Source organism: Monopterus albus, unplaced genomic scaffold (genome assembly GCF_001952655.1).
Source record: "Monopterus albus unplaced genomic scaffold, M_albus_1.0 scaffold107.1, whole genome shotgun sequence".
Lineage (NCBI taxonomy): Eukaryota > Metazoa > Chordata > Actinopteri > Synbranchiformes > Synbranchidae > Monopterus > Monopterus albus.
Genome location: NW_018127987.1, coordinates 1,154,710 through 1,170,022, shown reverse-complemented (window position 1 = coordinate 1,170,022; position 15,313 = coordinate 1,154,710). Strand labels below are relative to the sequence as shown.

Below are 15,313 nucleotides of genomic sequence, written 5' to 3'. Positions count from 1 at the left end.
TGGCAGGCATGTGTGTGTGTCTTCACATTCTGTAACATCGAAGGTACTGGACAGCACGGCGAAGTGTGCACACAACATGTAGATAATAGAGGAGATTCAGAATTAGACAGTGAGCTATCTTCATATTCAGAGCTTGGTATCTAATTCAAGTTGGAAACCAGAAAGTCCAATCTAAGAGTTTATGAAAAATATTACAACTCTCCAGCTACATGTACTCATTTGTGAGTTCATCCTTAAAATACACGTAGTGGGGATAAGCAATCATATTATCCACAGGGTGTTTTAAGAAGAAGACAAAAATATCAAGGTTGCCAAAGACACCAAATATGTCATACTAAATTACAGTGGGAAGTAATAAGTTTATGTGTGGAGCATACATAATATCATTGCTGCCATATAATAAATGACATAAGATTTTGACATTTCACAGAGTCCTAAATAAAAAAAGCCATAAGCAGTGTGTGCTCAACAAACCTCCCCTAAACTGGAAATTTAAAAAAATGACTGCAGCCTTGAAACTCTGAGAGTTTGTTAGCTAGTAAATCAAAACTTTTTATAATATTAGGGTCATAAATATAAGGGAATTTGCTGAAAAATCCCAATTGTCCTCTGGGCTGAATCCAGACGAAGCAAAGAGAAACTCGGCCATAATTTAGGTGAGTCGTCTTCACCTTCCAGCTTTAGAGCAGGCTATGAGTGAGACATTTGCTGGTCAAGTCTAAGGCTACTGTAAATCCTGCAGAGACAGATAATCGACGACTATTGTCTCCATGGCGCTGGACTAAACTCCTCCTTAACAGCAAAAGATGCTGTTTACTAGGTGAAACATACAGAAGCACATAACATCACCCCCCTCCACAGCATAGCAACATTCAACTTTACAAAGACACTGAACACTCCCCCCAGATTTTACAGCACAGTCATGCTTAAACTGTTAAAATCTCCCTTGGACCTATGTACTGTCTCATACACACACACACACACACGTTCATTGCGCTATATAAACACATACATACACAGGAGATCACACTCACCAGTTTAAGTTCTGCATTCATGTAAAAAAAAAAAAGGAATAAAAACAACTTTGAAGTTAAAAACATTCATTTGCATGCAAAAAGCACCCTGGTGCTGATTTTTAGCGTATTAGGCGAGGGTGCGTATATGCACCAAATACATGCACCTACACATATGTGCATAACGGTCATTCATGAGGAAACCTTATCTCATTGTCAGCTCCACATGGAGTACAAGAGGTTGTATTGTATCTATTACTGGACAATACAACCCTAATAAATCTCTGTCTTGATGCCCGTCTATTCAGTCAGTTGTAGAGAATTTAGCCTATGCCCACTGCAACATGGTACAGGATTTGCGTGTGTGACACATGGGGGCATTTCAACTGCTTATAGTACAAAAGGAATAGGCTGAATGCATATACAACTGTCTCCAGGTTGTGTCTACCTTTTCCAGTGCTGCAACTGAACTATATGTCAGTGTCTACATAGTTACCAGGCACACTGCAGCTCATCCCTCTCCTAAAAGCATTTTATGGGTGTCTGTATGGGCGCAGGGCTGCAGTGATGAAGACAGGGATGGAGAGACAACGCACACTGGTACAGCAGAGAAAAACAGAAGTACGGCCGTTATCATGAAGCCTGCCATGTCCCCCACACACTCCTCCAGCATGGCAGGACAGCTTTGCCCTTAACTGGGTCACCAGGGAACACACTCACACAAAAGGCTCTCTGTTACACACACACAGACTTTGGTTTTTGCTCTCATGACTGAGTGGGATGTGATCGTACAGGCAACATGACACAAGTAAAAGAAAACATTTTTTAAAGGTATTTTAAGTGCAGCAAGAGTCCAAGCTGTGAAGTGTGTAAGTATGCAAGTGTGTGTGTGTGTGTGCACTTGTAATGGAGCACATCCATTGTGACGTAGTTTGAATACTGGCAACTGTTTAGCGGATGGTATATCTGACAGTAGATATTATATCAATAACAAAGAACCACTGGTTGGCCCATATGGATCAGGAGGCTGTAGCACTGATCACAGGTGACTGTTCCTATTTGGGACCAAATGGCAGAACTGCCAATGCCACATCAATGACCAGCTGCTCCACAAGCTACACAAAGGTGCCTACACCATCAGGAATGTGTCTTGTGTGTAAACAAGTGCAATAAATGAATGCATGCCTCAGTGTAAATCTGCAGGGCAGATGAGGACACTTTAACCGTGAATGTCAAAAACAAGTATTAAATACCTACCGCTTAAAATATACACAAGACAAAATATGACTAAGCTGTTTAAAACTGCACAGTCAGAGATGTCAAGGGTGAATTGCAGAATTGCAGCGGTGAAAAGTGGAGTGTCGGCGAGGGAAAAGCCGAGAAAACACCGAATGCATCCCCAGATTCTTTGCGCTAATCTCTGCGAGTACTACGAGAGGCGCTACACAATGTCAAAGGAGTATTACGATCCGAGGCAGTCAGCCGGTCTGCGTTGCTGTAGTGTGCTCGGTATCAAACACAAACAACCGGTTTCAAGTGACGTATTATTTTGCCAACTAGACGGGCCAAGTTCTTCCTCATACAACGATGTTTGGCATGCAAATATTCACTACAACGCCTAGAGTACTCACGCACCCACGCCACAGAAGCTCCCTTCATGGTGCCTGTAGGGTGACAGTCTGGTCATATGATTTTCAAACTTGGAAAAAGCTGTAATTTTCCCATGTTGCTGTTTCGCTCTAGTAAGCAGCTCAGTAACATTAGTAGTAGTGGTGGTCGTAGTAGTCGTAGTACGCAACGGAAGCAGATAGTGCCCATATAATGACACCGTTAGCCAGACAACAAGGAAAGTGGATGATAAACATCAAGATTAGCTTGCGTAGCTATTAGTAAACATTTGGGCTGCAGTGCTGCAAATAGGTCGATTGTTTTTACTACGCTAGTGCTGCTCCGCGCAAAACTCGAAAACTAAGGTCAAGAAAAAGTACTCAACATTAAGCACAATACTGTAACACCATCCGAGGGGAGCCCAAATGATTCTTGGTCGTCCGTGGGACTGCGCAAAAACATTTGAGAAAGTTTTAGGCTGTTACACCGCCCCCCTTCTTTCTCTCGGCTCGAAAGCGGTGTCGATCCATGTCTTCTTACGGCATCGGAACAACCGACCGACCGCTGGCAGTTAATTCTCAACTCGTTGCCTCTGAAATGGAAATTTCATGTCATTTGAGCTTCACTGTCTTTTGATAACTTAGTTTCAACTCACCTAAAGAGAGATTTTCCCCTCCCAGAGAAAAATGTAGGGTCTTATTTTGCTGATGAGGAGGCTCGCACAATTCTCCGTAACATCCCTTTGCTGTCGGCTTTGATGACTGTGCGGTCTAGACTCACACTTTACTTTTCCTCCGCAAATCATCTCTTTCTCCCACAGAAACTCAAACAAGGATACAAAAAAACTATCGCTCTTCTTTTCCACTACAGTCACAAAATGGTGAATGAACCACTAACAGCTGGGTGAGCCGACCAATCAGAGGTCGCTGACAGGTACAGTACCCAATCAGTATCGGCGCCACATACCAGAGGGCGTGGCGGGTTGTCAAAGTCTACCTGACAGACGGGGCCACCCAGCCAATGGCGACGAGGAAGCTTAGCTAGACCGGTGTCCTGTCCCAAACTTTACAGTATCCAATAAGAGCTTTGGGAACCCTAGGAACAGCATGAGGGAGGGTCGAGAGGAGGGAGCAAATAACCAAGAGCCAATAGAAAGGCACAAATGTCCCCTCCCCTTCTGCAAAGGAGTATGTTTACCATAATTGACAGCACAAACGCTATCCTTGAGCAGACGGTGATAATGCATCAACTCTTATACGTGTCCAAATAAAGGTTGGTGCAGTAGGATTAAAGCATCACGATGCAGTAGTCCTAGTCTTTTGCCCACCCTCCAAACTGTTGCATCTGCTGTTTTGTATTATTATTTAGAGTAAAAGCACTGACATGGGAGAAAAATAAGCATGAGTGCATCTTCATAAAGTTTCTTTCAGAGCTGAACAACTCTCGTGTGGTGCAGCGGACGTATTGGTGCCCCTTGTAAAAGCTCTCCCTCTCCCTTTTCTCTCAGCAACAGACGCTCACTTTCACCGCTATCATCCAATCACAGCGCAGAATCCAGCTCACTCTGACGTAGGTGATTTCTCCGCCCCGCCCATACCACTGAAAGTGAACGGGACTCGCCTCTGCTGGCGTCACTTCACCGGCAGGCGATTGGACAGGTGTGCGACGTCTCATGGCCAATGGGTGCACGAGGCGGTGATGTCATCACGAGTGTTGCCACCAGCTGAACTGAGGGGGCGTGGTTTGGTGTAAACTCGGCTAACCCCGTGTTTGTAACTTACAGGCAGCGGTGGAGACTCACTAGTGCTCGGTGCTGACGGCAAAATGTTTTAGATGTTGGCACGTGCGTGAGAGGGGCATCGTGCACGTGTGATCACTTTGATATATGCCATCTGCATTGTGACCTTTAACCTCTGCATAGAAGAAGAGAAAACAAACAACCTTGCGAAAGACAGTCCCACAATAGTAAACATTACATAATCTCTTGCTCTGTGCGTAGTAGAGGACCAGACTCCTGCTGAGACACACAGCCATGCGAGATCTCACAGGAGCAGCGCCGCCTGTCGGTGTGATGTGATGCACACATGCTGATCTCTCAATGATGGGAGAGGAGAAATGTAGACCTAAAGACAGAAGAAAGTCGTGACTGGCTGAAAGTAGCTTTATATTGTGTAAGAGTATGTTTAGCACGTGTGTGTGCTTGCCTGTATTTGTGTTTATGTATCTGTGTAGACAGGGGGAGAAGGTAACATTTGGTTATACGTTGTTGTATAATGACATCCAGTGGAGACAGTTCAGCACTACAAGTGTCAGATATGTTTTTTACTCCACAGAAACATCAGTTCCTAGATGGGGTCAACCTTGTTCTTGTTTTTGATCATATTTGCTCTCTTTCTTTAGTTTGTCTTAGTCTATAGACATAGTATTACTTTAGCAGTGTTAATTTGTTATTTCTTCTACGTTTTGTGACACTGATGTCATTTTGGACTGATAGAGAGCCCTTATGTGAGTGTGTGCTTGCTAATATTGTTTTGTGTTGCTTGGATTGTTTTATTTTATTATTACTACATGTTCATTTTTTTGTTTAAATGTTTGGTAATTTGCAAGTTTTTGTCTGAGGACCTTGAAAATGAGACAATGCCTACCTATCAAGTGTTTTATGTTCCACAAAGTAAAATCTGAAATAAATACAGTCGGTTTCTGTGAGTCACTGATGGATTGCTGTGCAGGCCTCAGAGGTCGGGGGCCCTGGTCCTGTGTCTCTGTGTGAAGTGACACAGGTTAATTTGAAAGTCGTACAGCTTAGCTAAAAAACACAAAAAGAAAGCAACATAACCATAAAGACACAAAAACTGACCACAGAGAAAATGTAACAATTAGAAATTTGAAGTTACATAATAAGACATCTAATTTTTACAAAATGCATCCATACACTCAGATGTTCTGTGTGCACGCCGTATGACCGGGTTGCAATGTAGAAGTGATTTTGTGAATAGGAACACATCCTGTCTGTTAGCTGTCATGACAGGATTTCATGTTCAGAGTTCTAAGACATATAGTATAAAAACATTTCTAATGTTGTAAATATTTCTTAAATACATAAGTATAGTATGACAAACTATATTAAAGTCTACATAAGATCCTTCCCAAGACCTTTCAACCCCATCTCACAGTCCTCCATTGCAAATAGTTAGTAGTAAAACAGCTCAAATGTTCTCATGTGATTTAGTATGCAAGTTAGATCCAAAGAAAACTGGAACTTGAAATATCCTTATTACTTATTCTTCTTTGTCAAACTCCTGCTTCCAACGTCAAAGAGAGTTTAAAAAAAAAAACTTTTTTTTTTTTGCCTTTTAAAAAAAAAACTTTTTTTTTTTTTGCCTTTCATTTTTCTGACACTGTTCTTCAAATTGCTAATGTTTAGAGTTGCTGTTACAGTGGTCCTTTTGCACCACTAAAAGATCAATAGTCTCATTGTATTATTTTAAGTTTGTGGCTTTTCATTTGTTTTCCTTGTATGTAACCACACTGAGCCTGTCTCGTTAGCATGTCTCCCAGCTCCACTCTCCCCCTTACCATGGGATTCTGACCTCTGACCTTCACCCTTCACCCTCTCTGTGCACTCATCACTGGTCTGTCAGTCAAACACCAGAGACCCTCCTCTCCCGCTGGGCTTTGCTGTCAGACCAGCCTCAGGTACAGCAGCAGGGAAAAGCAGAGAGAGGAGAAATGCAGTGTGTTCAGAAAAAAAGAGTGTTTTAACTTATGACTGGCAAAGAGCAACAAGAAAAACTGGCATAAAATAAGCTTAGGTACAACAACTATCAACATAACTTATAGTTTACTTTAAAAACTTAGCCTAAAACAGCTATTTATTTTGAATTAACTAGTCAAACTCTTTCTCTTTCTACTATTATCACCCCTCTCATGTCTGTAAACTAACTTTTAAAGTAGACACTCACAGTAGCGTAGGCTTTGACCCCTGACCCTCACTTTGACCTCTCACCCAAACAAATCAGACCTTGTATGCCCCATCAGACCCAACTGAAAGGATCTTATAACAGCAGCTTTGGAGTCATGGAGATGATCTGCTCCACTAAAACAATCAAACCAACAATAAAACACTGGGAGTTCTGTGAGGATTTCAAGTTTGCTACCATGAAGTCATACATTATGTTTCTTCTGAAATCCACTTTACTACCACACTAATAGTTGCAGATTCTTAATCCTTGGCAGAGAGATATTCAGCAAAGACATGCTACTTCTAGATAACAGATTTTTGTTTGCCATGCTAGCAGCATTGCAGTGTGGGTCGGTCCACCCGTTTGGTGGATATCTCAACAACCATTTGATGTATTGCCATGACATTTTCACAGAGGATGAATCCTACTGACTTTAATGTTGACTTGACTTTTCTTCTAGCACCAGTATGACTTTGAAATTTGTGGTCTTCAGTGAAATGGGTGAAACTACTGAAAAAAAAAAAAAAAAAAAAAATTGCTGCAGAGATTCCCATCAACCTCAGCTGCACTTTATGTTTAGTAGCCTTCTAATTAGAAATGATTAATGTGCTAAAAATGGTAAACACTGTAAATAGTACCTGCTTGATGTCAGCATGTTAGCATAGTGATGTTAGCATTTAGCACAAAATACTGCCATGCTGATGTACAGCGTCACAGAGCTGCTAGTGTGCTGTGGATTTGTTTATATGAACATTTTAACCTTTTATTATTCATTGCTGATTTTTCCCTCATTTTACCATCTTAGTTTCACACATCCAGGCTTCAGTGAATCATATGTGTTACATGTGCTTTTTTATAATTAGAATTTGGTTTTTAAGCTCGTTTGTTCTTAGCCATCAGATGTCGTTGGAATACCCAGGGCTAAGGGTAAATTTACAAAAGCAGTCTTACATAAAGGGCCTACTGTCTTTGAATAGAGTTGTATGCTACATTTAGTTTTTTTTTTTCCATGAAACATGCACATGCTTTGGGCTTTTAGGGACGAAGTGCATAATTTAAGGCACGGTAGGAATCTTTGTGTATCTGCACATGTAGCTTACAGGCAGCTGGGAGTCTCATAATGTCTGATAAATGCTGTATGCAGACTCTGCAAGGTTAAGGATTTTGGGGGGGGGGGGGGTGATGCATCACACATTGGCATTAAACATAAAACCAGTTTGATAAAAGAAACACTAACGAAATGTAGACAGACATGCATAGTCCAGAGAAATGGCTGAAAAACGCACAGAGGGCACACAGCATCATTAAAACCTAACAGAGGTGAAGCAGAAGTTTGCCGACCATACAAGCTGCAGTATGAAGAACAGTAGGCCCTTGTGCTCTCTGCATTCTTCTTCACAGTAACTTTATACCTCTCAGCTGTTCCTCGGGGGCCACGTTATGTCCCGGAGCTGAAGACCTCATGGACATGCGTCCTTGGACACACAGATTCCTTCCTGTATTAAACACAAGATGAAGAATGAGTGGTGGTTAGCAAGCTGGTTCAAACGAGGACACTGCTTTATAGATGTACATCCTGCCATCAATGCAGTATTTATTGAGGTGCACAGTATATAGTCCATCCATCCATCCATTTTCTATACCGCTTAGTCCCAAACAGGGTCAGTGTATAGTATAGTATATTTTCATAAGAGGCATAGCCACTACTTCTCCAAATTATATGAACATTTAGATAATGAAAAATCATCTGTATCAGAAGTACACACTCTGCTATTACTTAGTATTGAACCAAAACCAAGGTTTATGCTTTTAGTCTAGCTGCACAGTTAAATGGCAATTGTATATTGCCTGTTTCTTCCATTTGATGCTCAAAAATATAATTGTTTTTCATTCATTCAAACTAAAACAAGGCTCTAATTCCTGTCTAATGTATACATGTAACTGGTAAATAAGTAAATGGATAAATGATCTCCACACAATTAAAAGCCTTAAATCAACTTAAATCTGTATAATATGCAGTGCAATATTTCAACAACAGGGGGAGACATTCAATGTGAAATAACCAAAAAGAGGAAGCAAAGTAAACTTTTTTTTAGGTTGTTTTAGAGAAGTAAAAATGCCAGTTTAGGTCTGTTTTATGAAGTCAACCACGTTTACACATCAGGGTCAACGTGCCATTTAATCTGTGACACGGAAATGAAAATTATATTTCACTGGGGTCAAATAGGTCGAACAGAGTGATTGGCGGGAAGGAAGGAGTCAAAAAGAAATACAAGTGCTGGAGTTTCAAATAAACCACATCAATGTGCACACACACTCATCTGTGCGTGGTGTGATAAAGTGCTGTTGCTGTGAGAGTGCCTCACTACTGTGTGGTGCAGCTTTTCTCTGTATGGTGGAGGATGTGGTGAACTTACTAGCATGCGTCTTGTATTTCACTATACCGTAACACACTAAGGATGCAACAGTTTGTGGAAGTGTGTATTCACAAAGGCTTCTTGCTGTGCAGCATGTGCATAATGCATAGATTGCGGTTATATGTGGAGCACAGAGCCAGCTCCGTGCAGGTTTCCGCGAAAGCAGGCGCTCAGAGGAAGCGAGGGGAAAGGGATGTGGCACAGGTGAGAGAGCACAGTGGTTCCTGTGGTCTCTCTTTCTTTCTTTGTCCCTTCTCTGCTGTGAATGAAGCACCTGGATGACTGCTGTGTTGACAGTGGGGGGCCAGGAATATCTACACAAACAGTGAGATACAGTACAGTGACCCTCACCAAGGTCAAAGAAGATAAGACTATGATGAGTCACTGACTAATCACAGACGCTTCTGTGTCAGTGAATTGTTTAGGGCAAAGGTTCCCAGAATTTCTGCTAGTTAACCCTTAAAATTCAGCAACATCTGCATGTGACCTGTTCTCACAGGCTCCACGTCTACAACTTGTGAGCAGTTCAACCAGTGACTTTGAATGTCTGTTAACAGTGTGTAAGAAACCCACTTGATTTGACTAACTGAGGTTGCTAATGCCTCCTATAACATTTCTGTATTTGAATACATATTTGCATAAATAGAGCACTGTGGGTTTTGCCCTTGATCTCTTACAGTGTGGTCACATTAGGAAGGGATCATGTAACGGCCAGTATAAACCAAAAAATAACCCTTTCATTGTGCAGACAAGCATTTGAGAATTGAATCATTCAGACAGATTTGAAGCAATTCAAAGGTATCAGTTCCATTTCTTTGCTGCAATATGTTGAAACATGCATTTTAGTAGTATTGATAAAAGCCACAAGTGCCACTCAAGGGCAGCAGCTCCTCATTTCCTTCTTATATACAGCACATGCTGCTAAGTGCGCTTAAGACAAGGCAGCTGGTACTGACGTAGCTTTAAAAGGTAAACGGGTGAGTCTTATGTGAGCGAGTGGGCAGCAGCAGCACAGACAAAGTGCTTTGCTTTATCACAGCTACACGTAGAGTACATCCTCAAAGGCCTCTGCATCATGGCAGCTGAGTGAGTGTGTGTGTGTGTGTGTGTGTGTGTGTGTTCATCTCATCCACTCAGTCATCATGAAAGCCAGGATGAAAACTCTTACTCCATTACAGCTGAAAATGATGAAACCGCCTGAGTGGTAACTGGTTCTTACAGAGTTGCTTTAAGAACTTATAAGGAACAGTCACTGGAAATCAGCTCGAGTTTGTCTAATGTCTCTTTTCTTTTAATCTTTACACAAATACGTATTTAATAATGCAAGTAAATATTAGCTACAGAGCATCAGTTCTCCTATGATGGAACAGTACTGCCTTTGCTCTACGTTTTCTGTGTTAATCATTTGACCAAAATGATGAATAAATTAAAACCATTGAGGTTTTAAAACCAGGTTCAAGCACAGGTTTACATGACAAATGAAAGTCTGAATGCAGTTAATATGTCTAACAAATTTGTAGTTCATCTAAATGTGTAAGTATACACCTGGTAATCCAGCCTTGAATTTACTGTAAGTGGCTGCTGGCTCTGAGAAAGAAAGCGCATTTGCTATAATGTCAAACCTTTTCTTTAAGCCACCTCCCTCTGAAGACCACTTTTCAAAATGTTATTTAGTGTCACTTTGTTTTCAGTGTAATTAAATGTAACCTTGAAATACCAAAAGGCCTCATATGACTGTTGGCTTGTGGTTGACTAGACAAAGTCAGGGACTAATGTTTTTGTTTACAAATAACCCAGCAATAAAATTCCGCTGTCTGATTATGTATGAAAGAGACATAAACAAACACAGTGATATTCATATTGGGTTTTAACCAGTTTTAATTAACCCTGATTACAGCTTAATTACAAGTTTGAAAAAAAAAAACAGGAAAGAAGTAGAATTCAATGTTACATCATGGTATTAACTCTCATCTCTACTGAGTGTTATATAACCGCTGGGGGGAGATGAGCTGAAGGAAGTAGACTGAAAGAGGGAGAAGATAAACCTTTACACAGTAAAACAATACACATCTTTTCTTCTTTTAAAATGATACAAACCCCCTCCCAAAAAACAAAAAATATACAAGATCAAGATAGAGAGAGAGAAAACATAATAAAAATTACAAGACATGACAAAAGAGATAAAACCACTCCCCCTCTGCCCCTAAATAAATTCCTCTGCTGGTGCCTCTCGATGTCACTTCTGTCAGCATCAAAATTAATATTACACATTTTAGTTATATTACAACTGTAGAAACTAAAGACAGGGAAAAGACTCCTGGTTAGTTTGAAGGTCTGAAACAGGGAATGGAGTTTGGGGCGGTTCCACATCATCCAAAGTGATGTGCACAACATAAAAAGCAACAGCTAACAGAGCCGTGGAATAATAATAATGCCAAGTGGAGAGGTAAATAACCGAATGAGAACAATGCTAACAACAACAATAATCAATAGCAATAGTGACGTCAGAAAAATAAACCCAGAAACCTTTATTCTTTTGATAGAAGAAATGTAATCTCTGTGCTGTCTGTCGCCTGTTCTTAGAGGTCTGACACAGGATGAGCAAGAGCCTTTGTTACAATCAGACTCCAATCAATGTTTTCACCCTGCAATATCATGACTGAGTGAGAGCACGCTGCAGTTAGCAGAAAGTCAGAAGACGCCCAAAACAGAGAGAGGACAAAATGAAACAGAAAGAGGAGAGAAAGAGCAGAGCGGGTAAGACTGATGCCTCATCTGTTGCTGAGATATGAAAAGTAGTAGTAAGGCAGCTGTCAGATCAAATACAGACACAGGACATGGTGGGGGCGAGTGTGTGTGTTTGTGTGTGTTGTGACATGCTCCAGTCCAGACCACAGGGGTCTGATGAGGAAATTCGATCAGCTCAGCTACACAGACCGCCTGGAGGCCATCTATCTCACAGCCCTGTGCTGTAGACCCGTCTCGTCACTGGCCAGACAGGGACAGGTCGGTCAGCACGGCTCAGTTAACCAATCAGATGGCAGAGAAGAAAAGCTCTGGGATGTTAAAGCATAACTGCAAACATCATTTGTGTCTATGTATGTGTGTGTGTGTGTGTGTGTGTGTGTGTGTGAGAAGGTGCATAGTTGGAGGAGAGGGTGCCTCGGGGCATGGCCTCACTTTTCCAGGCTGTCTTACAGTAAGGTGTAACCCACACCCCGCCCTAATCCAGAGCTGCTGCAGACTTTGCAGAATTATGCTAGCTGGCCTATGAGGAATTACTACTGCATTAATAACCCCCCCAAATCCAAAACGCACACAGAGGGCCTGGCGACATGGCCCTGGGCCAGAGCAGCGCGGGCTGGGAAGAACCCCACTGAAGCTCACTAGACTGTATAGACAGGAAAGAGCAGAGTGCTGCGAGCGACTGCGAACAAAGTGAACAGCAGAGTGAAGCACACATCTGAATCATCAGCAGTCTGCAGTCGAGTCCTGTTTTTACTCCTGCTGGTCAGCTGGGCCATGCTGTTTTTCTCTGGCTTGTTTATCTATGAAACAAATGTACAAGTACAACCCGGACCCCCACCTTTCTTTAGTCAGTGCAACCACCCTCTGTGTCACATCACTAAGTGAGCTGCACACTTCCTACCACTCAAAATAATCTGTTTACCAAATATCCTGAATCAATCATATCATTAAAATGCTTTTAAAATCTCACTTTTCTTTAATAATTTCATTTAGAATATATAAAGTCTGTATGTGTGTTATTAGAGCTCAGTTTACATTTTGTACATGCTATAAAAACAAGGCATAGAAAGGCTGTGTGTTTGTGTGTGCGCACGTTCCCTGCTCTCCGAGGCTCTCACACTTGTTAGTTAAACAGGCCTGGCAGCCTCACACACTCTCAGGACCTGAGTGTGACGGCACTACAAGGAGAGCTGGAGATCCAGACAGGGAGAGAGGGAGCATGTTTATGAGCTAAAGGCAGTGTCGTGCATGCGTGTGTGTGTGTGTGTGTGCCTTTGCTGGTTTAGTTTAACACTATCTATGATTGTTAGATGAGCTTTAGCTGGTGAACTAGGATTCTGTGCTGCCAGAGATTGAGGGAAATTATTTTCAGTTTACAAGCCATGATTCGGTGAGTTAACATTTACTGGAGTCCCCTCAAATCCTTCCTCCCTCTGCTGCTGTCCCCTTGTGGTCCCCTCAGCAGCTCTCCTCACATCCCCCTGGGGTTCAAATTATTTCTGTGAGAGGAGTCGGGATCTTTCCACAGGTGGTCCGCAAGAGAAAGAGGGGCAGGACAGGAAAGAGACAGAAGGAAGGTTGTACAAAAGTCAAAAGCTCTGAAGGAACAGTGTGCCACAAAGTCTGTGTATGCGTGAGTGCATGTTTATGAGTGTGCATGGTCTTGCATCACAACAAACACTGTTTTGTGTCCATAGTCCTCAAGTCCCATTCACTGTTGGCTGGATGTTTTTTGCTTGTGTGTGTGTGTGTGTGTGTGTGTGTGTGTGTGTGGGAATCTGATAAACATACAGCAATAGGCTTCCCTGAGTGGAGTGGGCCAGGTTTAGGAGTCCATCAGACAACCCCCAACAGCCCCAGTCATCAGTCTGAGACACTTTCCTTTTTATCCACATAATTTGTCAGTATCTGTCAAACTTTATAAGAGTTTCACGAGTTAAAAGATGGTAGCTAAAAGCAGTCCTCCTCCCTGACACTCTCCCATCTTTGCTCTCTTCCATGTAACTCCAGGGCTGTGGGTTTTAGATACAGGCACTTATCAAAGTCCCTTATAGGAAGAGTAGCATAGGGGAGAGTGTGCGCATCATCACTGTAGGTGTGTTGCTGGGCTGTAAGGGAGTGTGTGTCCCCTGAGGAAAGTGTTGACAGGCTGCAGATCTTACTGGTGGGGGGCTGATGGTGGGAGCTGTGCTACTGGGACGGGGCATCTGGAGCTTCACTGGCACCCACTGGTTTCAGCCTTGGTGAAGGCCGCCGTGCCTGGGAGGGCTGAGTCTGAGCAAGTCCCCCCCTCCCACAGAATGTGTCCCTAAAAGCCCCGATCCAGGACACAACAAGAGTCGGGCTGTCTTTGAGGTGGTAAATGGTAAATGGTCTTATACTTGTATAGCGCCTTTCTACGCTTTTACAGCACACTCAAAGCACTTTCACATTGTTCGGCCATTCACCCATTCGCACTCTCAAGCACTCACACATTCACACACCGGCGACATCACCGGGAGCAACTGGGGGTTCAGTGTCTTACTCAAGGACACTTTGACATGTTGACTGGACAAGCCGGGAATCGAACTGCTAATCATCCGGTTAGGAAACGCTCTACCTCCTGAGCCACAGCCGCCCAGGTGTTGGTGTCATATGTGTGTTGGACTGTGTTTTCAGTTCACTGGAGGTTTCGGGAATCTAGTTTGTCAGTATGGGAGAAAGATTACAAAGGAACCATTTACATACTCCTGTACCACCTCCTGTGCTGCTGGAGCAATAGTGTTTGGGCTGCGGGTGTCATCAGCAGTCTTTGTTCTCCAGAGACAGCTGCGCAGTGGCACGATGCAGCTCTGCACTCGCTCTTCGGTGTGAGGCCAGCGGCGTGGCTAAAGAGCCCTCGTACGCTGACGGGGGAGGGCTGTCCCCTTCTCCACTGCCTGTCCCGTCCTCCTCCATCTCCATCTGCCCATTACTTTGGCTCTCTCTTTCCCGCTCATCTTTTTTTCTGACTCCTCCTGTGAAGCCTCCATGCGCTGGTCTTCGCTCCAGCGTCTCTTGAAACGTAGCTTGAGGGGGATGCACTTGGTCTGGAGAACTCCTGCTGAGCTGGCCTGAGGTGCGGTCGTGTTGCTCTCCCCTGGCTCGGTGGGTTCACTCTTAAGAGTGGGCAGCCCGCGATAGGTGCTGGAGTGTGTGTGCTGAGAGGTGAAGAAGGGCATCAGGCCAGGTGGAGGAGGAGCAGGGGCTTTGAAGACATCCTCATCCAGGTCCTCATCAGGATGGGGTTGATGGTGGGGCCCGGCTGTGCCGTTAGCAAGGTGGTGGTGGTGGTCAGCGGCTCTAGAGTGGCAAGGAGAGAACAGCTCGAACTCTTCATCTCTTTCATCTGGGTCTTCATCACTAATGTCAGTCACTTCCACCTCTTCCTCTGACTCTATGTCAGAGATGGACTCCACCTGGCAACAATAGACAAGAAGAAAACAGAAAATGAAGAAAGTCACTGACAATGAAACAGTAAGACATTTAACCCAACAGTGTTTGAAGAAATAGTGGAGACTATAAAGCCCCCCCCCCCCCCCCGCAA

The 15,313-nt window shown here is 43.1% G+C and overlaps 2 protein-coding genes across 5 annotated transcripts in view; both read right to left on the bottom strand.

The window, feature by feature from the left end:
- cicb (capicua transcriptional repressor b) overlaps positions 1 to 4,960 on the bottom strand; it is a 39,420-nt gene extending 34,460 nt beyond the window's left edge. For 2 of the 4 annotated variants that reach the window (XM_020610797.1, XM_020610798.1), the window contains exon 1: positions 3,277 to 4,960. The gene's annotated coding sequence lies outside the window, so the exon portion shown is untranslated. Of the gene's footprint in view, positions 1 to 2,648 lie in introns of all 4 variants that reach the window. The other 2 variants (XM_020610796.1, XM_020610795.1) reach the window with 2 other exon arrangements.
- Positions 4,961 to 14,615: 9,655 nt separating this feature from the next.
- The window catches only part of erfl3 (Ets2 repressor factor like 3), a 50,904-nt gene continuing 50,206 nt past the window's right edge, over positions 14,616 to 15,313 (bottom strand). The window contains exon 5 of the mRNA XM_020610848.1: positions 14,616 to 15,185. Coding sequence (XP_020466504.1) covers positions 14,616 to 15,185 — 570 coding nt within the window. The remainder of the gene's footprint in view (positions 15,186 to 15,313) is intronic.